Here is a 27170-nt window from a genome sequence, read left to right as displayed (position 1 = left end):
GCTAGGCCCTATACCGTTCTCATTAGCACCCCGCTAGGCTAGGCCCTATACCGTTCTGATAAGTGCATCACTAGGCTAGGCGCTATCCCGTTCTCATTAGCTCCCCACTAGGCTAGGTGCTGCTATACCGTTCTCATTAGCGCTCTGCTAGGCTAGGTGCTGCTATACCGTTCTCATTAGCGCTCCACTAGGCTAGGCGCTATACCGTTCTCATTAGCTCCCCGCTAGGCTAGGTGCTGCTATACCGTTCTCATTAGCGCTCCGCTAGGCTAGGCGCTATACCGTTCTCATTAGCGCTCCGCTAGGCTAGGTGCTATACCGTTCTCATTAGCGCTCCACTAGGTTAGGTGCTATACCGTTCTCATTAGCTCCCCGCTAGGCTAGGTGCTGCTATACTGTTCTCATTAGCGCTCCGCTAGGCTAGGCGCTATACCGTTCTCATTAGCTCCCTGCTAGGCTAGGTGCTATACTGTTCTCATTAGCTCCCCACTAGGCTAGGTGCTGCTATACCGTTCTCATTAGCTCCCCGCTAGGCTAGGTGCTGCTATACCGTTCTCATTAGCTCCCCGCTAGGCTAGGTGCTATACCATTCTTACCTCCACTCCTGCCCTTTCTGACTCATTTCAACACTCTGGGTGGTTTTATGAGTCCATATAGCCCAAAGCTTAATTTTTCCATTTGTTTTGTAAGGTTTTGCTCTTTCGTCTATGTAAAGGTTGTATACTTTGTGTGCTTTTTATGTGCATGTGTTTATCATTAAGGGTGTAAGTGTATAGCCTGTATAAGGGAGGCTATAAAAATGCGTTCATCTAGGCCTACATTTCTGATTAGTGGAAGTGTGTCTACGTATTTTTGCATATTTGGACATCTTTTCTTGGATTAGCTGCTTGTTATTAGTCAAGTTGGCCCACCCATATTTTTCGGATAATCTTTTTTCAATGTTTCTATTTATAAAGGCTAAAAGAGAAAACTGTGTTTTGTGTTCTTTTTTCTTTTAAAATAAATCAACAGAAAACACATTAACTATTGTAGAAATGTAAGTGGGAACCTTGAGATTATTGTCTAATTTTAATGGAATCAGAGAATGTACAACAGAGGAAGAATAGACAGACACAAATTACAACTTGTTTCGATCCTAACACACAACTATACAAGAGGATGTTTGTTGCAAACACACATAGTAATGGATGCACACAATTAACATTGTTTTTTCATGGTACACTGAAAACCTGCTGAACCCCTTTTAAATGTCCCCATTTGTGGAGCAAACAACAACAAGTCTTCAAACACTTGTAACACTATTAATAACTATCATTATTATAATTCAGGAATGATGCTACCAGCTTGAACACCTCGCGACTATAATGGCGTGTGGTGTCCGTGACGGGAGGCATTAAGGGACAAACTCCTCCCTCCTCCAGCCGCCATTCTGCTGTGTAGCCGATGATGCTAATGTTCTTGTTACCGGTCTGCAACCGCTCACTTCTGCTGGTACTGGCTCAGGTAGCCGCTCAGGAAGTTCTCAAAACTCGGAGCGGCGTGGGAGCGGGTCATGCGTGCAGGCTGGTCGGAAGCTGCAGACTGGTCGGCAGCTGCGGGCTCGTCTGCGGCAGTAATGGCGGCGGCGGCGGGCTTGGCGCGACGCAGGCGGCAGTTGTAATCGACCTCAGGATCACAGTCGGGGTGGGGCAGGATGATGTCATCGGGGCCGGCGGCCTTGGCTGGCGCCGCTACAGCGGCGGGCGAGGAGAACTTTCCGCAGCTGGGGTCGAAGGGGTGGCAGTAGGGCGTGGCCGGGGCCTTGACGACGGCCGGGGCCTTGGGCTGGTCGTCCACAGCGATGCAGTCCTCATCATAGTGCACGTAGCAGTCGTGGCCATCCTTGGTCTTGCCGTGGACCCCGAGCCTGTAGCGGACCTGATTGATTGATTGATTGATTGATGGATGGACTGACTGATTAATTTGTTTTTTGTCAAAAGTTTCTACCACTTGCCTTGGAAAATCAGATCAACAGTAAGATACCACAATAGACACTCATGATGCACCATTTCACTACATGTTTCTGAACATGTTTCACTACATGTTTCACTATGTGTTTGTATACGGCAAACAGAAGAAAACAACAAAAGACAGACACACACAACCATGTCAACGGACAAGAGGAATCTATATGAGACTGGAACCATTCATCCTAAAGCAAAGCCACGCATTGTGGGGACTCAGACCTGGTGCTCAGGCAGCTGTGGCTGGGGCTTCCGCAGGTAGTGCGCCGCGGCCAGGATGCAGAAGGGGTTGGTGCGGGGGTCGCAGGTCAGAGGGGCGGGGACGGAGGCGGCAGCGGCAGCGGGTGCGGCCGGTGCGTCCTTCTGGAGGTACTCCAGCACGGGCTTGGTGAGGCCGGACAGCTTGGTGGCGGTCAGGGGGTTGCAGCCACCGTCAAACAGCGGGTTACAGTGCTGCTCCTTGGGAGCCCCGTCGGCGGACAGCGGGGCGGGGCCGGCCTCGGACACGCACAGGGGGTCGACGGCCGGGTCGCAGCTGGGGTACAGCATGTGGTAGAAGCCGGTGGGCGCCTTTTGCACCAGCACGGGCTTGCAGTAGGGGTCCTTGGGGTTGCAGTTGAGGGCGGAGTAGGAAGGCGCCGGGCCGGCCACGGGGCGGTAGCCGTAGGCCGCTCTCAGGTGGTACTGCAGGCACTCCACGTCCTCGGGCTTGCAGATCCTCAGCAGCTCCACCCTCTGCTCGTGGCTGAGGAAGGGCTCCAGCACCGGGGCGTAGTAGTAGTAGCCCGTGGGGGTCTTCATGGGGGAGGGCAGCATGGGGCTGAAGATGGGGACGGGGAGCTTGGCCGGAGCCGGAGCCGGCGCGGCCTCCACGGGCGCTCCCTTGGTGAGCATGGGGAACATGCAGTAGGGGTCGATGTACGGGTTGCACACGTGCACGGCGGCCGCCCGGATGGGGGCGGGCATGATCATGGAGGCCTTGGGCTTGCTCGTGTGCTCGGCGATGCACTCGGGGTCGTCAGAGTTGGCACAGCCCTTGTAGATCTCGCTGAGGTGGTTGAGGTAGTGGTTGAAGGCAGGGCCCTCCTCGGACCGGTGCTTGTTCTGCAGCCAGGTCAGGTAGAGGCGGTCCAGGTCCTCAACCTGATACACACACACACACACACACACACACACACACACACACACACACACACACACACACACACACACACACACACACACACACACACACACACAGATATTTATTCCATTCTGAAGACAAGTCACACCACAAGGTGTGAGTATGATTAGCCGTTACAAGCCGTTTTGAAAATCTGTCTCTTTTGACATCACAGGTGGGCCCACCTAGATGTGTGCTGAATAGATCAGTCTACCAGCCTACCCAGTGGACTGTAGCAAACGTGGTTCATCTATCCGTCATACATCTAGGTGGACATGCCCACTTTTGATGTCAGAAGAGGCAGATCTTCAAAACGGCTTGTAACAGCTAATCACACTCACACCTGGTGGTATAATATGGGACCTTTAAAACATAATAAGTCCAAAATATTTGAACTAAATTAACTAACTTTGGTTAAAGTCCACTAATTCAAAAATATCTAACTACAATTAGGGGTCTCTGTAGGTATGTCTCTGCTCAGATTTTCTCGACGTGTAATGGTGTATTGTTAACAACCAAAGGCAGTGCAGTGTTGAGTGTGATGTTGTTTGTACAAGCAGTTCTCATGAAAGCTGCATGCGTTGCCAGAGTCCAGGCAACCTCATCTTTAAATGAGTGCTTCTGGGTTTTCAGTTTAGAACCAGACGAGCTGATTTGATTTGAGGTAATAATACAAACACTCATATATATATATATATATATATATATATATATATATATATATATACGTCATCGTGTAGCTAGTTATGTTTTTTGCTCATTGTCTAGTAATTAATGAAATGATTTGTCCTTATGGGGAGACATTGTCGTGTTTGAAACTGCCACAGCATTTCTCATGCAACTATGCGCAAAAACAACTTTTCTTAGCTTAATTACGCTATACATACATTGATTGAAGTCTATACAGTACTACAGCTCTCTTGAGTACTCTCAATATGGTGGAGTATCGACCCCCATAATATAGAAATACCATGATGCATTCTGATTTAAACTCCTGTTTGGTGCCTTCAGTCCCTGTGGCACCATTTGCACAAAAGGATTAAGGATGAATGAAGGCCACTCACTCCTTCCTGGTTGTGAGTCTCAGTGAAGATCTTGTACCAAGCCCAGAAGTCAGGGACACGCTGGAACTGCGGCATGGCCATGAAAGCAAGGTTTCTTCTGTTGCGCACCAGCTTCTGCTCTTCGCCCACTGCATCGCTTGACACCGCAGATACTGAAAAGACAATAGGGGATAGCAGTCAGATAGTATAAGGCTATTTAAATCCCATTTGGATGGATTTGTGTGTGTGTGTGTGTGTGTGTGTGTGTGTGTGTGTGTGTGTGTGTGTGTGTGTGTGTGTGTGTGTGTGTGTGTGTGTGTGTGTGTGTGTGTGTGTGTGTGTGTGTGTGTGTGTGTGTGTGTGTGTGTGCGCATTTGTGCCTGCGTGCACGTGTGCGCATGAGCCAGGCATCCATGCATGCATGTCCCATTGGACGAGTAGAGCGATAGATAAATAGACGATGGATGGATGGATGAACGCATAAATGTTGCACTTTGTTTATGCATGAACTGACTATCGAAACGTGACTGCACAACGATATAGTAAACATTTGCACGATACGCATTATGATCCGATGAGTGATTCCATGTGTCAGTGTCAAAACATCCTCAATAGATGGTCGGCTTCATCGCCCGCTTAACCATTTCTGAAGAACTGTCTGATGAAAAAATGTCTAGTGTAGCACAAAACTCCTCACCGGCCTCCTTATGCTGATCTACTGGCACCGCCCCCAGAAAGTCTGTAAAACAAAAAACACGCACATGCACACGTAAACATAAAACAGTAGCTGGGACATTATGAGGGCCAGATGTCTGGGCCTCCAATAAAAAAATGCTGAGGCCCTAATACTGCGCCCCTGGGAGACGACGGAGAGGCGCTGGGTCCCTGGCTCCCCAACCCAGGCAGCATCCTGTGGCTAAACAAGCCCCCCTCTGTCCCTCCCCTCATACCTATACATTAAACACACACATACACACCAAAGGACACGCACTGGGTCTGGCTGTGGCTGGTTCATTAGGCGGCCACCCTTGCTCTTCATGGAGCTAACCTGTAAAACTACAAAGAGCACCAGGAACGTCCACAAAGCTCTCTCTCTCTCTCTCTCTCTCTCTCTCTCTCTCTCTCTCTCTCTCTCTCTCTCTCTCTCTCTCTCTCTCTCTCTCTCTCTCTCTCTCTCTCTCTCTCTCTCTCTTCCCTCCTTCCTCTCTCTCTCTCTTTCCTCTTTCTCTCGCTCTCTCTCTCTCTCTCTCGCTCTCTCTCTCACTCTCATTCTTTCTCTCTCTCCTTCTCCCTTCCTCATGCTCTCTTGTGCACATAACACGTGTGCAGGCCTTCACATGTGTGTAGGCATGCACACACACGCAAAAGACCCACACTGGTCCACACACGCACACACACACACACACACTCATGAAACGTACAGTGGAGCGCACTAGTTAGCTCAGCATTGTAAAACTCGGTCGGAGGGTGGGGGGGGGGGCTGGTCGGGGGGGTCGGCGTGTTCCCCCCGTTCCATCCGTGGCGTAACCCTCAGAAGTTAACGACTCTGAGGAAAGCGCCCAGTCAGCTGATTATGGAAGACCCTCTGCTGCCCCCCCGAGTTTATTGGTCAGAGCCGCCGCTGTGCCCCGACACGGAGACAAGGGGGCCGAGCTGCTCTGGGAGAGAGCTTTGATGTGCTTTATGGTGTTTGAGCCTTCATTAACAGGGGAATATGAATGTTTGAACTCACAAACTTACTGTTGACCTGATTTTTGTTATTATTTTATGAATTTTGATGATTATTATGAGTATCATCCTATTGGTCATCATTGTTATTATCGTCATCGTCAATATGCTGTGATTTAAGACGGTTGACGTTTAACTTATCATGTTGTCCTTGTCCCTTGTCCCTACTTACATAAGCTCTCAACAATAATGCATTCGATCAGTTAGGGATTCAAATTGGTTTCCGCTGGTAACACTTGGTACATTAATTAACATTAGTTAATGCAGGAATAAGCTATGTTAACTATCATTATTTAATAGGGTTAGGATTTTGTTGTAGTTAATTTCTTGTTAGTCAAAGTAACTCTGGTTGCATTGGCACACCATCTTATAAACATTATCCACTAACCCTAACCTACAGTTTTATAATAATGCTTATTACTGCATTATATAATGTTAATTAATTGTTAATTAATATACCCTTATTGTAAAGTGTTACCTGTCCAATTTTGTTCAATTTCATTTTTGTCAATCAAAGCCAGTTCAGAAGACCAGTTGAGTTGAGCACACCGCTCAGGACCATAATCAAACCAGCAGCAGAAGTCCCTCACCTGGTAGCAGGACCACAGCTATCAGCAGTCCAGTGTGGACCAGGGAGAGGGATCGGCTTCTGGCTTGAGCCATTTCTGTTTTCAGTTTCTTCCTGTAAAAGACACAACAACCATAAGAATTTGGTGATGATTCTGTTTTAATGTCATTATATACAGGCCATCACCATATCTGAAAACCAAACAGCAATCAGCAATCAACAGCAGCAAAATCACATTGCTGGGGTCCTAATCAAATGCGAGCTAGTGAGTGGACTGAGAATGCAGATATGCTTGTACATCATATGCTCACATTTTGTTCATGATTGTTGGACATTTTAACAAAAACTTTTCAGTCTTCTTAATGTTTTCAATGTTTTTTTTCATTGCAGAATCCCACTATGCACAACAAAGTAATCAAGCACCAGCCAAAGGGCTGGTGCTTGGGATAGATTAATTTATCCACCGTTTGGTACTCTAAACAAACATGTCGGTGACCAGCTTACCTGTTCCAGGTGCTGTAGCTCTGACTGGGAGCCAATGGCCCTCTGGATCCAACTTCTCTGGGATGGGGGTGGCAAAGGAGTCGTTGAGAGCAACACACACACACCTAACACCTATCTGGTCCCCTGTGTCGGATGGATGGGGTGGAGAAACGTTTTTAAGCGGGGCCTGTGATCATTAAAAACAAAACGCATACGTCACACGGACCCCAGACATGCTGTTAGGTGCTCCGTGATTGGCTCCTGCTACCGGCGGCCCAGCAGCCAATGGGCATCCTGTAATTAGTAGGGATGAGCAGCAGGAACTCTTCTGGTTGTGGAACATGGAGAGGAGGGGGGGTCTGCAGGCGTGCAGGTCAAGAGAACATCTACATGAGCTGATTTGAGAAGACTTCCTAACTGATCAACTCTACATATCTTAGGATAGGACAATAGACAAACCTGAAGCCCCTGTATTGAGAAAAAAAATACATTATGGTATGTATGATATACAGATGTGGTGAAAAAAGTTAAAAACAATGATAAAATGATGTTGTGCAAAAATCGCAACAATAAGTGTAGGCCTATAGCTCTTAAAAGTGTGGATCCCATCCACATGGAAATACTAAAAATATATAATAAAATAGTTTAAATTGTACATAAGGTCAGTAGGGGTTATCCTATTGCTCCTGCCATCTTGCATCATCGGTGTATTATCAACAGTGGACAGCAGAGTCCAGAATGGGCGGAACCAGTTAAGTGGCCACTGGCCAGTGGACTTGGTCCATCCGGTTCCTTGCAGCTCGCCCGCAGACACATGTCCATTTGTTCCAGTTTTCTTCTTTCCACAAGACTTTTATTTGCCAAGAGAGTTTCACAACTCCTTGTAAGAAAGAAGAAAAGCAAGCGTTAAGGGGAAAAACGTGTTTTTGCTTTAAACCTATATCTTTTTTGCAGGTGCCTGCCTGGATGTATGGAAACCATTATGGGGGGGGGGGGCTGGATTGATTAGGGAAGCAGGGCTCTGGTGAGGGAACAGAGCTCAGGGGCTAATGAAGAGAGCTACAGCGGCCCCCCCTCACTGAAAGCCCCCTGGTGGGTCCCCCCTTTCGCTCAGACATGCCACGTAGGCTCTCCCCGCAAACTCTATGAACACAGGCTTCAGGAGTCTGTATTGGTGTGTAATCTGCATTGTGGAATAAGTTTGTATGAGTGTTGTATAGAAAAAAATATATTTTTCCCCGTTCATATTACACAAATAGATACCTCAACAGGGTTAACAAATGTGCATCAGAGCAATCCACAGTCCTTCTACTCTTATGTGTCTAATTATATATACTTTGCCGGTTTGTTTTTCATTCTCATTACTGTCCTGTTCTTTCTTCTGTGACACCCTAAGTACCTCAAGTGATATCCTGCTTCTGACCAAAAGTATGGTAGAAAAGAAAAGAATGTTGTGTTGTTTTCAAAAAATGTGTCATCACCATCACTGGTGTTCGAAATAGTGACACAGCCTCTCTCTTAGATAACATGTAATTCTCACACAGACACACGCACACAGACACACACACACACACACACACACAATCGTGCCAACCCCATATTGTACAGGGAGAACCAACAACGAGAGAGATTTTAGGACTTCCCCATGCATGGAAAACTCATGGTGAGTGAATTAATGTTTCAAACTCATAAAACGTCTCCCGCTCATAAAGAGAGAAACTCATAAAGATAAGAAGCCCCGACCACATACTTCCATGTAAGCACTTTTTCACTCGCGCTCCTCTTTGTGTGCTGGAGCTGTGCTTGAGAAATACTTCAAAAGCACCTCTCTGGCGTTAAAACGAAAGGCACATGCTAATGAGAAGCCGAGATAAATAAAACATTTATGATGTCATCGAAACGTGATGTACAATGGGTGGACTTAACTATATTTAAATATATTTCAATGTTTAATATGATGCAATGTTTGTAAAGATCTCACAAATACCATTTCACTTTGGTCTACATTTATTGGTGAGATTGTCTGTTTATTTATTCTGCCTAATTGAACTATTATTTCTCTGCTGTTTTATTTATTATTGTTTCCCTTAGAATGCCCTCAAACCCATAATAACATTATAATTCATTTTGGATGTAATCAATAATTGCTTGCTGACAACCAATCTTAACATTTATACATACATCCAAATGGAACACACTTCATTAATAACAAAACATTGATATATGGCATACTACCTGTATATGGTACAGTCTGACAATGAATGATATATGAGTATGATAATGCCGTTGCTGCTATAGACGCTATAGCACCAACAGCATAGGAGCTACACCCACCAGATATATAATTATGTTTCAAATATGCCCTGAACAGGTGTTCTCCGGCTCACTGAAACCTACAATTCAGTTTTGAAGAGGCTGACATGTGCCTGACTTGAGCACGATCCAGCCTAATAATTTTAACAAACCATATATGTGCAGGAGGAGATGGGGGATGGGGATGGGGGGGAGAATCCTTGGGATCCGAAGAATTTCACAACATCTGGAGTCAGCGGTTACATTTTTTCAGAATGTGTTTTTTTTGGTTTTGGTTTAACTAGCACACCAATGAAAGGAAATTGTATATCATTAGAGGGTAAATTGGCGGTTTGTCCCTCCCCAAAAAAAGAGAATAAATGACAACTGCGGAAAAGATGCTCTGTGCCCTATAGTTTTTTTTTAATTTTCCTTCCCTTCTGAAAGTCATCCCAGCACCTATAGGAAACATGTTAACCTCCCTCACTGCATGTCGTCATCATCACACAGGGCCTTCAAATCTGCAGTGGCAAAAGCCAAAAATGAACATAGTCTTAGATTTATTATAAGGTCATCAGGGTAGATGGTCATCAGTGTGCACGGTTCAAACAACACTTTGCCATAAAGTGGTCTAATAGGTAGGCAGGTCCAAGGGGATATATGCAAGAGAAGCGGACTGCCCTCTCTTTCGTTGTATGCCCTTCCTGTTTTGCGAGGTCAAAGGTGAACAAGGGACTGTAGCAGCATGCACATGAATGAATGCCACATTGTCACCTGCAGACCCTCAAAACCCTGCCAGGACAGAAGGAAGAAGATCTGTTGTGTCATTTAGTTCCATGCATGCAACATTACGAGGGCTATTTTTACATGGGTGCATTATTCACACATCACAACATACCAGCTGTCATGCTGCCCATATTTAATGTTAATGGGTCTCCATTGTTGTTTAAATAGGATATAATTGTAGAACAGGGACAAGGGACAGACTTCATGTGACAAAACCAAACGGTAAGGGTATTCAGCCTTTGAGGTTGACATTGAACACACATAGGGGAAAGGTGTTAAATGTGTCCCCTTTGGTTTAAAGGTGCATTCCATCTGTGTTTTTAAGATTGGTTCGAGGTCTTTGAGTATTTTCCTGGTTTGTTTTGTTTGCTCAGGCATTTACCATTTTCTTTTTTCTATTAGTTTTTAGTACAGGCCCATACAAGTGTGGCTCATGGAAATCACAGACCCAGAAAAACCCTTTTCCGTAATTTAAAGCATTTTCGCAAAACAAAAACCTGACTTGCCGTGAAAGACAAGCAGAAAAATATGACAAATGGTTTTGTTGTTGTTTTAGTTATTTTCATTGCATGCAACAGCAGGCTCAATACTTTTGTATTAAGAGTCAGTTTTTAGGACTCCTTGGACCTCCTTTTATTATGCTTCTGAAACACGTTGCTTGTGGAATAAGATGTCTAGACAAGCTGTCTGTTCGAATTGGCACCTCGCTATAATTTGACCATATTCCAATGTGACACGATCCCCCATTTGTACAACAGCAACAACACAGCTTGTTTTTAAGTACAGAATGGTACTAGTTACGTATTTGACCTAAGGACTTACCTCGTACTTGTGCTAATCTTCTGTTTAATCTGATGAGAGAGTGGCTTACATACTAGAACAATTAACACAAACTAACAAATAAAAAACATTCTTTTGTATGGTGTTGTGTGTGGGTTTGTTACGTATGGACTGGTTACACAATTAGTTTGGCTGTATTCTTCGGCATACATGCAATCTATTGTGTTTGATTCAAATATTTCCTACTTCATTATTACATTTCAGTTTTCAAGGATCAATAAAGTAAACAAAAGTGGAGGGAACGGGGGTCTCTCAACTAAACACAACCAAGAGCTGCACGTCTCTTCTGAGAGGAAGTTAAACCTGTCTCCTCCTACTTTTCCGCTTCCGTCTTCCCAACTTGGCCTCTTGTAGTCCAAACCCTTCGGTGGCCCTGCAGCGATGGTCCTCCTCACTGAAGCTGTGTGGCATATGGCGAGAAGCCAGAGCTGTTTGATGTACCATTGGCCCCGGGACAGAGATCACACTACATTATAAAACACACTTTTGTACGGGGAAAAAAGAAAGAGGGAAAGGCAAGGCATGAGGAATATTCTCAAACTTTCCTGCTGTTTCCAAATCAACACAAACTCCCAAGGATCAAAGACCGCCTCTGTTTATTCCTTCACTCTGGTTAAAAAATAAATAAATCGACAGAAACAAATCAAAGAATGAATACATAAATAAGCCACGACCCTTTGGAATTCCAAAAAATAAGAAAATCTTTATCTTTAACAAATCTTTATTTCATGTTAATGAAAAAACAAGATGATTATCTCAGAATTCTGAGAAAAGTTGGAAAATACGATTCTGCTCACTTTTTATTACCTCAAAAGCCCTGCCAGAGCCCTCAGGAAATACAGTTTCTACTGATAATGAGCCTGAGCCTTCAACTGTGTACGATTTCAAGTACAGGGCCATTACACGTACGAAGGCACACAATAAAAGAAAGAAAGAAAAAAAAAAAGTGTAGGCCTACACGTTACGTATCTTGCTCGCAATTATAAAAAATTATATATTGGAACAAACTTAAATAGCACTTAAATAATGTTGTAAGCCCTCTGGTTGCCTTGAAAACCAGGTGATGCGTGTCCAATGGTACTTATATCAAATCCAACAAATATACAGTAAATAACAAAATGAAGATCATGTATTTTTAGCTTTGAATTTAGATACATGTCGGGAGAGGTTTGGTATAGGACGCTGATAGAAACCTTTCAGCTGGGAGTCGGACACCCTAGCCAATAGCCACTGACTATTATCCAGCCCAATTATCAGGGATCAGACTATATTCACAACCTTGAGTTTTGTATCATGGATGTCACAAACCTCAGGAAAATTAGTTTTGAAATGAATCATGCTCACATGATTGTGTAGGCTTTTATTTACTCTAATGAGACACTCTATGGCTGTAATTTCGGACATCAACAACATTCACAAGAGGCTATTACACAGCTTAAATGGTCACTCATTTTCTTGTTACATTAAAAATGAATCGTGTCTACGACAGCAGTCACCCAATTATAATATACAGCAGCATAATAACCATCTGATCTCTAGAAAGCCAACGTTAGAAACTCTCAACAGCGCCATCTTGTGTTTCTTGTAGGCCTACCCTGTGCCACGCTTTAGCCTACAATAACCTATATTGAAATCGAAAGATATTTTGATATTTAATGATAAAGTGTAAGGGTTAAGGTTAGGGTCTATTTAATGATCAAGGAATATTCCATTCAACTTTTAGGTAAAGTGGTTCTTTATTTGTAACTTTTCACCCACTTTCAGGTACTATTTGGGGACTGCTTCTCGTAATGTGCTGTACCTAAGTGATGAACTTCCGATATCAAGACAATATTTTTAATATATAAAAATACAGCTGACTCCAAATGTATTTAAAAAAGTGCATACAATTATATGTATTATTCTTACATACTTAAAGGCACACTAACAGGCGCGCATGCAACATAGTCTCGCACATTAAAAATTCAGGGTGAAATAGATTTCAAGACTCAAGCCAAACCCAAAACACCAAATTGCATCGTGAACTGTGGCCTCAAAATACACACACAAAGACACAATACGTACTCAAGAGCGACGTGGACATATTAGATCTCCTTTCTACTCTCATCTCCGTCCATTCTAGAGCCTCTGATCTCCATGACGACGCCTGATGCTTTTCACAGAGGTGGAGTCGACGCTTAGACCCAGGCCTTGTCGCAGCCCTGCTGCCGGGTGTTGATCATCTGGGTGACGTCGATGCTGTTCTTGGCGAACACCTCGTCGGCCTTCTCCAGGGTGCCGGCGGGCGGGGAGCGCACGCGGCTCAGCACCCAGGCGAACTCCACGTGGAACAGACGCAGGATGTCGGTGCACGAGTACACCACGGCCGTGTTGACGTAGTCGGTGGACAGGATCCAGTACGGGGTGTAGGGCAGCACTGTCGGGATGAGGAGGGAGAGAGATACGAGCACAAACACCCACACACATACACACATAGATCCATGCACACAAGTTATCAAAACATAGAAGTATGTTTGGGGTCCATATAAATGTATATCTGCTTTTATACGTTTTATTCCAATACATTACATATATACCTACACAACTTGTTTATAATACATTTTAATTGTCCCATACACACACTAGGTACACATATACAAGTACACTGTGCGGATATACACACACTGGGCGGGTTCACACACTGACACTCAAAAGAATAAACAAAAACAGTGACTCTTGGCTCCTTACCATAGGAAAAGGTAATTCCCAGTTTGGCAGGGTTCCTCGGATCCTCTGTTATTCCAAAGCCTTCGATTTTCCTCAATTCACCCCTTCTGTTGTGTCAAAGGTAAAGTTATCTGTTATTCATACCACACAAGTAATATACCAAACGATTCTACGTTCACAGTCATATTCTCACAGTATCTCTGAGCTGATAACTCGGACAGAGTTATCCGGCTTCACGGTGAAGTTGGTCTCGATGCATCGTCCCTTTTCAAACTGGGCTGGCAGTTTGGCGATTTCATACCATCTCCCAGCAAACTGTTAGGGCAAATAAACACAAAATATCAAGGGTTATTAAAAATGCATGCGCATAGCCCCTGTGAGTAGAGAGAATCAACAAGATGTAACAACATCATCAATAAAAAATGGACAAAATATATATTTTTACCATACAGCATAAAAACAAACGCTCTATGGCCATCTGTTCATTATTGATGAAGCGCATGCGTTCCATTTCGAACAGATCTTTCATGGGTTTCATGGGTGGAGGTGGAGGTGGTGGTGGTGGAGGTACCTGCTTGATGCTGAAGTCGGCCTGGGTGATGGGCTCAGGACAGGGCCCCCAATGGGGAACCTGGCCCCTTACGAGGGGTAGGAGAATTGCCAGAACCAAAGCGATAGATCCAGTCATAGTGGATGGTGCCGGTGTAATCTGAACAAGGGAATGGTTAGCCCGTGAGATGGAAAAATGCAACAGCAAACGAGCCAATACGCCATAGCAAGAAGATTGGCACTGTTTGGTCTTTTTAATAGTCTTCTGAACAATTCCATTGTTTTAGAGTCAGGGTGCATCTTACAATCAGCCAGAGGATGATTGCTGATCATTATAAAAACAAAATGACCTTTTTGATTTCCTAGATCGTTGTTGAGCAAACCGAATTGCACTCTAAAGATGCCTTGTATAATAAATATAAAAAAACTTTATTTAATTTTCTGATATATTTCAAAGTATTTGAATCTTCATCTTAAGTATCAGGATTCCTACCTGCTGGTGAAGAGAGTGGTGCCCCTCGCAGTAATCCCTGTGTATGTCATAAACACGATGCTCTCTGCTGACTTTTGCCACAGCCCGGCCCAATTTTATCAATGTGGCTCTTTGTATGGGACCGGCCTTATTTCGGACATAAAGTAGACCATTAGCTAATGGGAGTCATGGGGGACACACCAGCATGCGTGTTATAAAGCAATTGGGAGGATGATCCCTTAAACAAAAGAACAGACAACCTTTTTGGACTCTGTAAGGTCATCTCTAAAATACATATTGTTAGGGGCTGTTGTTATTTGTAGCAAATCATGGTTTGCAGGTCCATCTTTGGAGGCGATGTTGCCGTTGATATCTTTGGTAAGAGGGTTTCTGCTGTGGTGTGGGTTCACTGCTAGGGAGTGGATGAAGTAAATGCAATGCAGTTTTGCGATTTCCGCTAGTTTTGCTAGACTTTCTCTCATACTTCCTCTGCTGTTGTCCTTAAAACTCAGTAGATGATGCTGTGAGATTTGTCTCTGTAGTGCTCTGGCAAACAGGTAGATAGATAGATAGATAGATAGATAGATAGATAGATAGATAGATAGATTTTACTTTATTGATCCCAAGCTGGGAAATTGCAGTGTAGCAGCAGCATTACACACAGTAACAACACGAATAAAGAGAAACAACCTTGACATATATATAAAAACGAAGCAGTATAAAATGTAATATAAAAAATGTATAAATAAGCAGTATAATTGTAGTGCAAAGTAGAAAGTAGAAAGTAGAAAGTAGAAATATAAGGTGCAAGTGAACAGATAAAACATATAAGGTGCTTTGAGACTGTATTATTATTATTATTATGACCAGAGTTTTAGCTGTTATTGTACAGTGTGATGGCATGTGGCAGGAAAGATTTCCTGTATCTGTCCCTTCGACAGCGGAGCTGGAGCAGCCTGTGAGAGAAGGTGCTCCGCCGTCTGACCACTGTGTGATGGAGAGGGTGCTGATCATTGTCTATGATGGATAACAGTTTATTCAGCATTCTCCTCTCCACCACAGACTCAAAAGACTCCAGCCTGAGACCAAGTACAGAGCCAGCCTTCTTGATAATTTGATCAAGTCTGTTGGTATCGCTGGCTCTGATGCTGCTGCCCCAACACACAGCAGCAAAGAAAATGGTGCTGGAAACAACAGACTGGTAGAAGATCTCCAACATCTTGCTGCACACTTCGAAGGATCTAAGCTTCCTCAGGAAATACAGTCTGCTCATCCCCTTCTTGTACACAGCCTCGGTGTTAGATTTCCAGTTCAGTCTGTTGTCGATCACCACTCCCAAGTATATCTGTAGTCCTCCACCTCCTCCACCACCTCCCACCACCTTATAGCACCAGGATTTTTACGGTGGTTTTATTGGATTGGAATGGTTTGGCATCTTGTTTAATGTGTAAATAGGCCTCGGTATTAAATGCAACATTTATTTGACTTAATAGTTTCCATATGTCATATTTCTACATGTAGATTTTGTATCACAAATAATGGAAACCCAATATGATTCTGATAACCTATACTTAATATGATTCTGATGACCTGTATTGGTCACTCAAAATTCTTAAAAAGACGTGCATATTTTTTCCAATGTATTATTTACCACCTACAAATCTCCTTTATTTCAATAATAAGTAATTTCTGCAACGTGTATAGACATGTGAGAACTACACTAACTACTATAATTATGGGTTAGGTTCGTTTTTTTTACAAATGACCAAAAACAGCTCTTTAGCTTTTTTTTTTTTCTATGCCGTTGTTTAGAATTTTAATAAAAATGAATGAATTATTGACACATTCTGATGTGTTTCAACGCATATCTCAGTCAAATTAATGCAGGAATGTGTCCATGTGGTGAAACCCACACAACGACACCTGTTTAAACACACTGGGGGTCTCATGTTTGTTATCTGCCTGTAGTATGTGGTCCCAAAGATGCTTATAGTGATGCTTGTATATTTATGTACACACATGTCCATACACACGTAAACACCTGTATTTGGCTCTTGTGAACGTAGCCAGCTGTCAAGGGAAAACGAGGTGAATGACATTTAACCTAAATGTACAAGAATGTTCCAGGCGCTATGGCGTAGAGAGAGGCGTAGTATAATAATGTAATTATATTGTGTGTGTGTGTGTGTGTGTGTGTGTGTGTGTGTGTGTGTGTGTGTGTGTATGAACTTATGTGCATGTGAGTGCCTGTGTGTGTGTGTGCGTGCGTGCCGAGGTACAAATGGCAATTTCGGGTTTCATGGACCCTTTAAATCAAAGCCCGAATTGCATATCAGACAAGCAGGTACTATGTCCATTTGTCTGGCAGTATCTGTGCTTACCACGGACACTTAACAGCAGCCCCACCCTCATTTAAGGGGGTCTTGGTGTGGGGACACACTCCGTCTCTCAGCTAGCTCAGTAAAGGATGGTTCAGGATTATTCATTAATATTAATATAGTCCCAGTTCAACTCATACCCTGAATAATGGCCTTTTTTAAAATTTGTTTTCAAAAATGGTACTAAGATGAAACAAAACTAATGACTCCATACAAAATAATAATGAATCCAGTTTGTATTGTCATCCATAGTCAGAAAAAACATGTTATAAAATGCTCAGGAATATAATAATAAGGAATATAATAAGGAATATAATTTTGGCTGTAAGTTGTTAATCATTACAGTTAATTAGTTAAACATAAAGGAGGAACTACAATACGATTCACTGCAATATGAATTTAGGACATATTTGCTGTGCGATAAATTGTATGGATTTAGCTTGTTCTGTAAACAGAAGACATACATCGAAGGCACCTGAAAAAAAGTTGCATCAATCTCTTTTACTTTTCTGGAGGGTTTTCCCTCTCATTAGTGCCACCTGCAAGTCAAGCGAGGTTAGTGTTTGGCTCACGAGCGTTGCGTTCAGAAATCAAAGTAATCAGTCCAAAGTGTTCAGATATCTGATTCTCGTTCAAAATGTCATGAGGGCAATAGGGGGAGAATTGAGGGGAGAACAGACAACGCCACCAGGGGAATTAGGCCCCTGGAAACAGTACAATATGGGATGTTACTTTTGTGTTGAATATTATTAACAATGCTGATAAGGCAAGCAGATTCATTAAACTGAAACAGAGACGGGAATTTAAAATAAACCAAATCTTTATATAAATGGGAAACAATCAAAATGTATGCATAATGTATGCATAATGCATACATTGGAACTGCTGAGGATAATAAGGATTAGTGTGCAAAATGAATAAACAAGATAGCCAAGTAAAGTGAAAATATTCTTTATTACAGTCAGCTATCTATTAAAATGCTACTTACATGGTTGACACTCAGCGACAGGAGCCTTACAGTGGCACAATGGCCCACAGCTGCTATTTTCAGAGAGGTTCACTAGGTCTTCTACGCTGCTACAAAAACAAAACCATCCCTGACCTTTGTGTGGGCTTTATGTCAAGCATTGCAGTTAAGCTAACCTGAGAAATGTGGTCAGAGGTCTAAAGTTTGAAATAATCAATACAGGTTGTAAGGTCATCGATAATGACTGAGAAGAATTAGTCTTTTAAACCGGGGCACCTTCACATATTAACTTTCTAAGAATACTCAAGAGGAACGTGAATGTGGGTATGTGGTCAATATGAACGATCCGAACACGCCATGTTATTCTTTCAACTTCATCAATTTAATTTGTGATGCAACAAAAACAGGATAGCTCGATGCATACTCTGTGTATTTAGCCAGGGAGATGTTTGAGCGACATAATCAGCTGAACAGGTGCCAGGTCTCCCACCTCTTTACAATAGAACTCTTCTATAACCGCCTCTATGCTAACACGTGGGCGGGGCCATCTTACACGGTCATTAGTGCAGCTGAGGCTCTCAAGCACTATAAATATGAAGCCAACCCGTTCTATTTCATTGCAACCAGGTAATTCTCCAGAATACTAACAGGTAAAGAAGAAGCTCTGAGCTGCGCTCTCTCATCGTACTTTTTCATAATTTGGTGTAAAGCGCTCTCGACCGTGTAAGCTAGTACTATATTCACACCGTGTTCAAAATAAGTTGTCCATTTTGTTCTTTGTCCTCTCTCTGGCTGCAGGTTTCATAAGGAAGATGCAGGCCTTCCAGGTGATCTCTCTGACGCTGCTGTCCGTCATGACAGCCAATGCTCAGGTCTTGGTGTGGGGCAAGTGCCCCAAGCCCGCAGTCCAGGAGAACTTTGATGCCTCTCAGGTGAATCCAAACTCCCCGCTCTATTTTCTGCTGCTCGCCTTTTCTCTATTTGTTTGTGCATATTTTTTCCTCTTTTTTTGGGAGGGGGACAACAAAAGTAATTTCTGTTCCCTCTCAATTCAAATCAACCAGCTTCGTTAACAGAATATATTATCTGCTGTTTTGAGAGCTGAAGTGCCACTATGTGCAGATTGACAAACATTAATTGTATTGTAAACAAATGCTAATTTGCATGTCTTGGTTCTGTTTTACCTAAGATCTTCTCATATATGACATAATCCACATGCCAAATCCAAATGCATCCAAATGTGTCAAAAGCGGGCAAAAACATAATGCTCTCCATAATCTACAGTATTTAACATAAGTGTTTAATCTGATGTTCACCGACGTTCCCGTTCCGCTCTGACTCTGCAAACTCCCTCTGCGTGTTCTCCCCCCTTGCAGTACTTCGGAACGTGGTACGAGATCCAGAAGCTGCCCACTGTCTTCCAGAAGGGGGAGTGCGGCACGGCCACCTACAGCAACAAGAGTCCTGGCGTGGTGGGAGTCCTCAACAGAGAGCTGCTGTAAGTGGCCCTCCAGGGACAAAACAATGGGTCCTAACAATGTGGATGCATATGTGAAGAGTGTAATGATTCTGATTCTGTTCATGACTGGTTTATTTTTGCCTCGTTCTCAGTGCCGACGGAACCATCAACGCCATTGTTGGATCTGCCAAGGCCAAGGACCCGACTGTGCCAGCCAAGCTTGAGGTTTCTTTCTTCGAGGGTAAGGACATCACACTGGCGCACGCACACACACACACGAGCACACACACAAACATGAGCAAACACACACACACAAACATAAGCTCACACACACACAAACACACACACACACACAAATTGATGTCCAATCCCCTCTTTGTTTTCGTTTACCAATCCAAAATATTCTGCCTCGATTTCAGAAATACTCAATACACAAAATATTCCAATTCATATAGTAGAAATCAACAGCACCAACATATTCCCGCCATTAAAAAATATATCAAACGTACTCCAAACCACTACCTACCCTCCTTTACGCCGTGGCTGTCTTTGTTGACGTTTGATTGTAATGCCGGCCCCCCCTCCACCTCCAGACTCTCCCCCTGGTCAATACTGGGTGCTGTCCACCGACTACACCGGCCACTCCCTGGTGTTCGGCTGCAGCCAGTTCGGCCCGGTGAGCGCCCAGTTCTCCTGGATCCTGAGCAGGGAGCCCACCATGCCCGAGGGGACCCTCGCCGAGCTCCACGGCATCCTGGCCTCCGCCGGGGTCAAGGTCAACAAGCTGAAGGCCACCAACCAGGACCTGGAACTCTGCACCGCCATGAAGCAGTAAGCCCCCCCCCCCCCCCCCCCCCAGTAGGGATTACACTCACCCGCTGTGATCTCAGCCTGCTTGTTATGGCTGAGATCATGTCTCCCGTTGGTGGTTCGCGTCCCCTTGTCGCATGTAAAGTGCTTCATTTGATTTGCTTCACCGTTCATGTACAGTGTTTCAATTGTTAAAATGCAAAATAAATGCAATTAAACCTGGATAAAAACACACTATATGTTGGCTGGGTGGTCCTTTTTTATGGTTGTTTGTGTTGTTGGGTCGTGTAGGTAGCAGGTCTGATTGGTGGGGGTGGTGGCTGGCCCCGGGGAAGATGGCTTAGCTATTTGGGTTTAGCTCTTGGTTCCGTTTGAGAGATTATGTAGCTGTCTTAGAAAAATGTATTTTATGTTATCACATAAACGGTATAGTCTTCCTGAATTTTCATCAAATAATGTAATAAGCCAATTGTGTAAATGTTCTGTGCATCTCGAGATGGCGGCCTTCCTGAATGGGAGCGTTTTGCACCCAAACTGATACTGCAGCCGTGCCTCACCATTCATTTGCTCAGGCTATTATTGTTTGAAATCCCTGTTTCTTTTTAGCAGGGCAACTGCTTTATTGTCTTTATTTTGAAAATGCCTTAGGTCACCAGACATGACTACCTCGCTTCCCCTAATTCATTGTGCATTGAAAATATTTCATGGCTTCTCCAGCAATCCATACCAGTCTTCACATGTCATAGGATGTGCAAGGTCACCGTCTTTCACCCATTGTTTAATTACCCAGCTGTCTTCCAATGACCATGACTCTTAACCAAATACTTTGCAGTCAAGATAAGTCACTCATTTCAAGTAAATTAAATGAGTGAAAATACAATGAAATAATAATGACAGTACAATCCCGAGTTACAGTGTACAGGTGAAAAGTATTCTCATACAGGCTGTTGCATCAATAAGAACTCTATCTCTGTCTATCAATCTCCATTGGCTCGAGTATCCTGTCCTACTACTACTCTTCATCCCCTATGGGACATAAGGCTTCAATGAGCATTCGGTCCCTGGCAGCATGTTGGGCCTCTCCCCATGACAGGTTCATCTGTTCCAGCTCTTGTGCCACAGTTCTGCGCCACGTTTTTTTTTGGCCTCCCAGGTTTTCTTTTGTCTGGTGGTGTCCATCTTCAGGATTCTTTTGTGATGCGGTCCTGCTCCATCCTCATCACATGTCCTAGCCATCCCTGGCGTCTGTGTGTAATCTCCTTGGTGATGCTCCGGCTTCCTGTTTTCTTGTACAGGTCATTGTTGGAAATCCTATTCGGCCAAAAGATCTGGCATATTTGTCGGAGGCATCCATTATGGAACACTTCCATTCTCCTCATGTCTGTTATGACAACTCGCAAGCTCTCTGAACCATACAGCAGAACAGACTTTACATTGCTGTTGTATAGGAGACAAACCCCTTATTTGGGTCTCACTTTTTCTCACGTCAAGTTCCAGAAAAATAGAAAATAAATAATACAATAATATATTAAATAATAAAACCTTCAGGACCAGATGTAGAATGCAATAGGATTTGAAGCCATTCTCGAATGAATTGATAAATACATTAATACAGCCTATTTTGTCATATAAAATGATTAAAGAGAATAGAAAATCAATTGGCCATTTGTTTTTAGTTGAATGTGTGTGTGTGTGTGTGTGTGTGTGTGTGTGTGTGTGTGTGTGTGTGTGTGTGTGTGTGTGTGTGTGTGTGTGCGCGCGTGATGTCCCTACTCTCTGCAGGGTTCTGGGCGGAGCCTTGAAGGGGTCCATCATCCCTGAGAGGGATCGACAATAAACATGATAAACAGGGGACAACATGAAAAGGTCCCTTTACAACCTATTACCACTGGGTGACTTACTGGTTTTCTCCTTTGGAGTGGACCCCCGATGTCTGCTTGCAGCAGCTCTCCGGTGAGGACTCTAATGACACCAGAGCTCTGGAGGCTGTACGTTACAATGCTGCACTCCCCCACCGAAAGATGTCCACAAGCTTCATGCTGCCCGGCCAGTCCCCAAGATACTCCTCAAACAAGCAGGCAGAGGTTTGAGTCATGCTGTAAGCGTTGTTCTTTTATTTTTATTTTTTTACTGTTTGAAGCAGGGGGATTTTAACAGGAACTGGTGCTTGTTTATTGTTCTTCTTACCTGAAATGGTGTACAAACTGCCTGCCTGTGTCTGCCTGTGCAGAGTTTGTGGGAGGAGATCTTCCTTGTGGTTCTGCATTTCAGTGGATCCTAGTTCATCTCTATTCAATCTACTTTCAAGTTTTATTTCCCTCTGCCTTTGGATTGACCCTTTGCGAAAAGATTGATTGAATTTTAGATGCCGATTTCTGAAAATGCCTCTTAGATTAATGTTGATTGACACCAGTGTGTTCAGTCGAGGGTATGTACATCATGGAGTGAAGCAGCAGCATGAATCATTTAATGAGGTTGTTTTCTGGTGTAGTCACCCAAGCAAAGGGTTAGTTTGCCTGCACGGCGGACTAGAGAACATCTTCCAGGCAATGCAACCTTTAGGCTGGCTGGCAGGATAGAAAGCAGGGTCAGAGAGATCACCCGGGTGGCAATCATCTTTATTAGCTGCAGGGAGAACAGAGCAGACAATATATACTAACAATATATACTACAGGCTGCCTTACCTGCCATTCACTCAACACACAGGGGTAGAGGATGGATCAATGGGTTCTGAGGAGGGTCACTGATAATAACACAGTGTCAATCAAAAGTCAGCTGAGAGAGACATTTTGGTGATTTAAGTGGGGAGGAAGGAAGTGAGGGAAGGAAGAAGGAGAAGAGGAAGGAGGAATGAGAAGAGGAAGGAGTGATACAGGGGGAACTTGAAATAGAGGAAACACCGGAAGGAAAATCCTTTAGAATTATTAATAGAATAATGAATAAATGGAAAAGATTGCGGGATAGTCTTGATGGCTTCATTTTTGATATTCATGTAGAAAAGTGTCCTAAGCGACTGAAAATACCCTTATCAAGATATAAACCCCCCCTCTCTCACTCTCTCTCTCTCAGGATGGAGTTCCAAAGTGTGTGAGTTGGCACCTGTATAAATCAATATTTGTGGTTGGTGCTTATTATCTTGGTCCATTATCTCGGTTTTCATAAGCTGTGCTGACTATTGAACTCTTTTTTTATTCACTTCTGAATCCAAAAATGTATTTAAGTATCTGTTTATGTGTAATGTGTTTGTGGATAAATCCCTCTCATAACATATATGAACTGATTCATGATTTACTGTATTTAGTGTATAGTTCATTATTGAGAGAGAGAGAGAGAGAGAGAGAGAGAGAGAGAGAGAGAGAGAGAGAGAGAGAGAGAGAGAGAGAGAGAGAGAGAGAGAGAGAGAGAGAGGTCTAAACCCCACAGTCTGTAGTGTAATATATCACAGATGGGATATGGTGGTCAGAGATGGAGCAAGCCTTACCTGTGGCAAAAGAGTGTACGTCATGTAACGGATCAGTGAGAGACTGTTTTTTTTTGGAGGGAATGACTGGTGGAATTAAGGATTTAACTCCCCTGACTTTATTCCAGGGATTCCTGATCCTTGAGGATCCTTGAGGATCCTTGACTGTAATCAAGGACTAAATGAGATTGCCAACGGGGATAGTGCTGCACCTTACCGGATTAGGCTTTGGCACGATGGCCACTGGGGCGGCAGTCACTACAATGCTGCCAGTTTTTCCGGACAACAGATTGCTGCTGTAATCACAAGATGGTCCGTGACCGCACCCAAACCTTCGCCCCATCGTGACTCCTGTAATTCCCGCTTGCCCACAAGCTGAAGAAATCCCTGCTAAAAGGCTTACACCTAGCAGATTCTTAAATTAGTGGTTTACACCTATTACTAATACTCTGGTCCCCTAATTCCTAAGCCATTTTTTGGCAATTCTGTTCTTCTCAGAAAAGGGATGATCAGAACGTCTGGGGGCAAATATTTTGTCTGGGAGGGAACAAGAGACAGACATATGGACAGACAGACAGGTTAACACAGACACACAAACACACACATACACATACATACTGTATGTGTGTGTGTGTGTGTGTGTGTGTGTGTGTGTGTGTGATTGCATATGTGTCTGCGTGCACATACCTATCCATGCGTGTGTGAACTTTTCCCTGCTCAACGCCTGTACGTGTGCGTATGTAAGATAAGCACGCAGCAAAGTAATGACACCTGAGCCTGCTTAGCCCACACTCCCCTGAGGAACGGGAGGAGGGCACACTAAACCACTACCACCAAGTCTGCGGTTCAGCCAACATGAACCCCCGCGGCCAACAGCTATGCCAACCTCGCTGATACTCTGATAACTTTATCTTATGCCCCCTCCTTCCCTTACTCCAAAAACGTGTTTCTCCCTGTACATAATACACCTACGGATACTTCGAAGGATGCAGGGGGCACTTTGGAGAAATCTATTGATATTTTTTTAATATTGAATCTGATAGTGTTACTGTTAAATAATACCACTTTACTTTAATCTCAATACATACCAATAACAAAATGCAGTTCAAGCCAATGCTTTTCACTAAACTGTAAGTATTTCATTCAAGCAATCAATGCTTATGTTTACACAGATTTTACAGATTATAAAATGATTTATTAGCATTTTCTCCCATCCCCAAAAGGTGTTAGGGTTAGAGTTAAGAGATACTTGCCTTCAAAGAACATCTTGGAAGGGGTATATTATAGAAAAGAGGTTGAGAACCACTGCTACAAAGCATGATGGAGGAAAGTGCAGAGCCAGGCTGTGGTGAGCACAAACAGATACGTCAGATATGGCGGGCTGAGACAGAGGAGGATCTGGCCCACACATTCATAGGCTGATCTCCCCACCCCACCCCATGTTTGGTTCACGTCCCAAAGCTTACCCCCAGGGGTACAGTACCTCTGACACCCAATCTGGACAGCTGAAGGAAAACCAAAACAAAGGCTCACCCCATCCCCCCTCCCCTCCCCTTCATCTACTTCTTAGTGAGCAGCATTGTGGCCACACAGTTTCTACGGCTCTGGCAGTTGGACTGTGCGTGCATCGTTGTGCATGTGTGTGTGTGCGTTTGTGTGTGTGCACGTACGTGTGTGTGTGTGTGTGTGTGTGTGTGTGTGTGTGTGTGTGTGTGTGTGTGTGTGTGTGTGTGTGTGTGAGTGTGTGCTAGGAGGACGCAGAGGGCGGACGGATGGACGTCGCCCATACTGGCCCATCGGAAGAGGAAGCTAAGCATTTAGGTGTCTTAACCGCGGGCCTAAAGTGCTAACAAGGGATTAGTGAGGTAAATGTTAAAAGAGGTTTAGCAGCTCCATGCTTAGGGGGGCCAGCAGCGCTGCTCCAGTAATTACACATGAGTGGCGAGGTGCAGAGCCGAGCAGTTGGCCGGCAGATCACATGTGATGTCAGTGCAGGGACGGCTTACCGTAGGAGATAAGGCCAGCTAATGGAGATGAAATAAATCTGTATTTAAAAAGTATTTTTTTTTAGTTAAGGCAGTTAGCTGGCACCGGAGAACGGTAAGGGGCCAGTTGGGTAGTTGTAAGCGGCCAAGGCCCCAATCAGTCGGTGAAGTGAGCGAGGTGAAGTGTAGGACGTTTAAACTTCCTGGAGGGAAACCTGTGCTGCGAAACCAGCACCTGATTCCTGAGCAGCATTTTTTAGTTGCTTTCTATAACTTTGTGGTTTTTGGAGTGAGACTGACAAAGTTTGTGCTGCTGCTAACTGGTGTGAACTTGAGGTGAGTCAACTAAAATAATCATCTCTGTGTTTCTCCTTCTATTCTTCCCACACTTTTCTCGTTTCCTGTGCCGTGATTGGTTAGTTTGTTTAGTTTACGCATGCATGTTTTGCACTGTGAATGCCAATTCCAATAATGTTTTCTTGGGTGGGATTTTAAATTTCTTACAAAATAGATAGTGAATTGTCTAAACAGGATGCTCTTTGGTAATTTGCCTTGGGAAATGTTCAACCTTGACATATTTTAAAAGATGATATATCAACATAGACAAATCATATTCATGAATGGAAAATATCCAATCTCTATTCAAGCTAAGTTCAACAGTTATCCTCAGGTACTTTACGATAACGGCAAAAGGAAAAAGGCATATGTGTAATAAATAACCATAAGACACTTGAAAATTCATCAAAGAATGTTCCTACATTGAAAATAGAATTACAGTTTAGTAATGAATCCACGAGTAGTATTTTCTGCTGCTGCTTGAAAAACATTCTGAAAAATGTGTGACATTGTCCAAACTGTAAGAATAGTTGATGTAATGAATAAACCAGGAGAATAATGTAGGATGAGGGTTGTTATGTGGCCTAGGCAAAGCTGAGGTTCCTTACCAACACTGAGATGCCCGTTATTAAAAGATAATGCATATCCTTGGAACGTTACTTATCAGAATCAGGTGTTAAAAGAGCTAAAGAACATGTTTAAACGTATCTTAAAATTTATGTAAAATGGAACCATGTAATAAATTTAAGTTATTTAAGATATTATATTATTTCTAATATTCCTTGAATTATTCTCAAAGTCAAAATGTAAAAAGAAAATACACAGTACTTTAAAATTTACCTTTTTCGTTATTAGCATTAAGTTATTACCTGCCTGTTTCCTTTTGACCTTTGACCTTTTAACGCAACCATTTTTAGACAAGACAACAATGTTTGTACACATAAACAATATGTGCCTTTACCATAGATACAAAAAAGAAAATATAAGACATTCTTTGGGCCTATGAATGCATTACAAAATCGTCCTTCTTGTCTGACCCTGAATGCAAGCATTGACGGCAATCAGACTTTGCTTGATTTGCATTTTGTGTGGAAAAAATAAGAAAATGGAAGTTGGGTGTAATGGTGTGGAGACTGTATACAT

The 27170-nt window shown here is 43.5% G+C and overlaps 3 protein-coding genes across 3 annotated transcripts; 1 reads left to right on the top strand and 2 right to left on the bottom strand.

The window, feature by feature from the left end:
* Positions 1-1479: 1479 nt before the first annotated feature.
* On the bottom strand, positions 1480-11316 carry and2 (actinodin2; the record flags this gene model as incomplete). The annotated part of the gene is made up of 8 exons (XM_084481485.1): positions 1480-1917; positions 2226-3146; positions 4230-4381; positions 4906-4947; positions 6527-6618; positions 7009-7065; positions 9767-9800; positions 11223-11316. 8 exons carry the CDS (start codon positions 11314-11316, stop codon positions 1480-1482), a joined length of 1830 nt encoding a protein of 609 aa, XP_084337611.1.
* Positions 11317-13082: 1766 nt separating this feature from the next.
* Positions 13083-14299, bottom strand: apoda.1 (apolipoprotein Da, duplicate 1; the record flags this gene model as incomplete). The annotated part of the gene is made up of 4 exons (XM_084481484.1): positions 13083-13321; positions 13633-13718; positions 13805-13926; positions 14183-14299. 4 exons carry the CDS (start codon positions 14297-14299, stop codon positions 13083-13085), a joined length of 564 nt encoding a protein of 187 aa, XP_084337610.1.
* Positions 14300-18789: 4490 nt separating this feature from the next.
* apoda.2 (apolipoprotein Da, duplicate 2) lies at positions 18790-20271 on the top strand (the record flags this gene model as incomplete). Its single annotated transcript, XM_084480694.1, has 4 exons — positions 18790-18909; positions 19354-19475; positions 19589-19677; positions 20030-20271. The coding sequence occupies 4 exons, from the start codon at positions 18790-18792 to the stop codon at positions 20269-20271; spliced, it is 573 nt and encodes a 190-aa protein (XP_084336820.1).
* Positions 20272-27170: the final 6899 nt, after the last annotated feature.

The sequence above is a fragment of the Micromesistius poutassou genome, assembly GCF_964030765.1.
Source record: "Micromesistius poutassou genome assembly, chromosome: 16".
Classification (NCBI taxonomy): Eukaryota; Metazoa; Chordata; class Actinopteri; order Gadiformes; family Gadidae; genus Micromesistius; species Micromesistius poutassou.
This window is presented reverse-complemented; position numbering and strand designations above follow the sequence as displayed.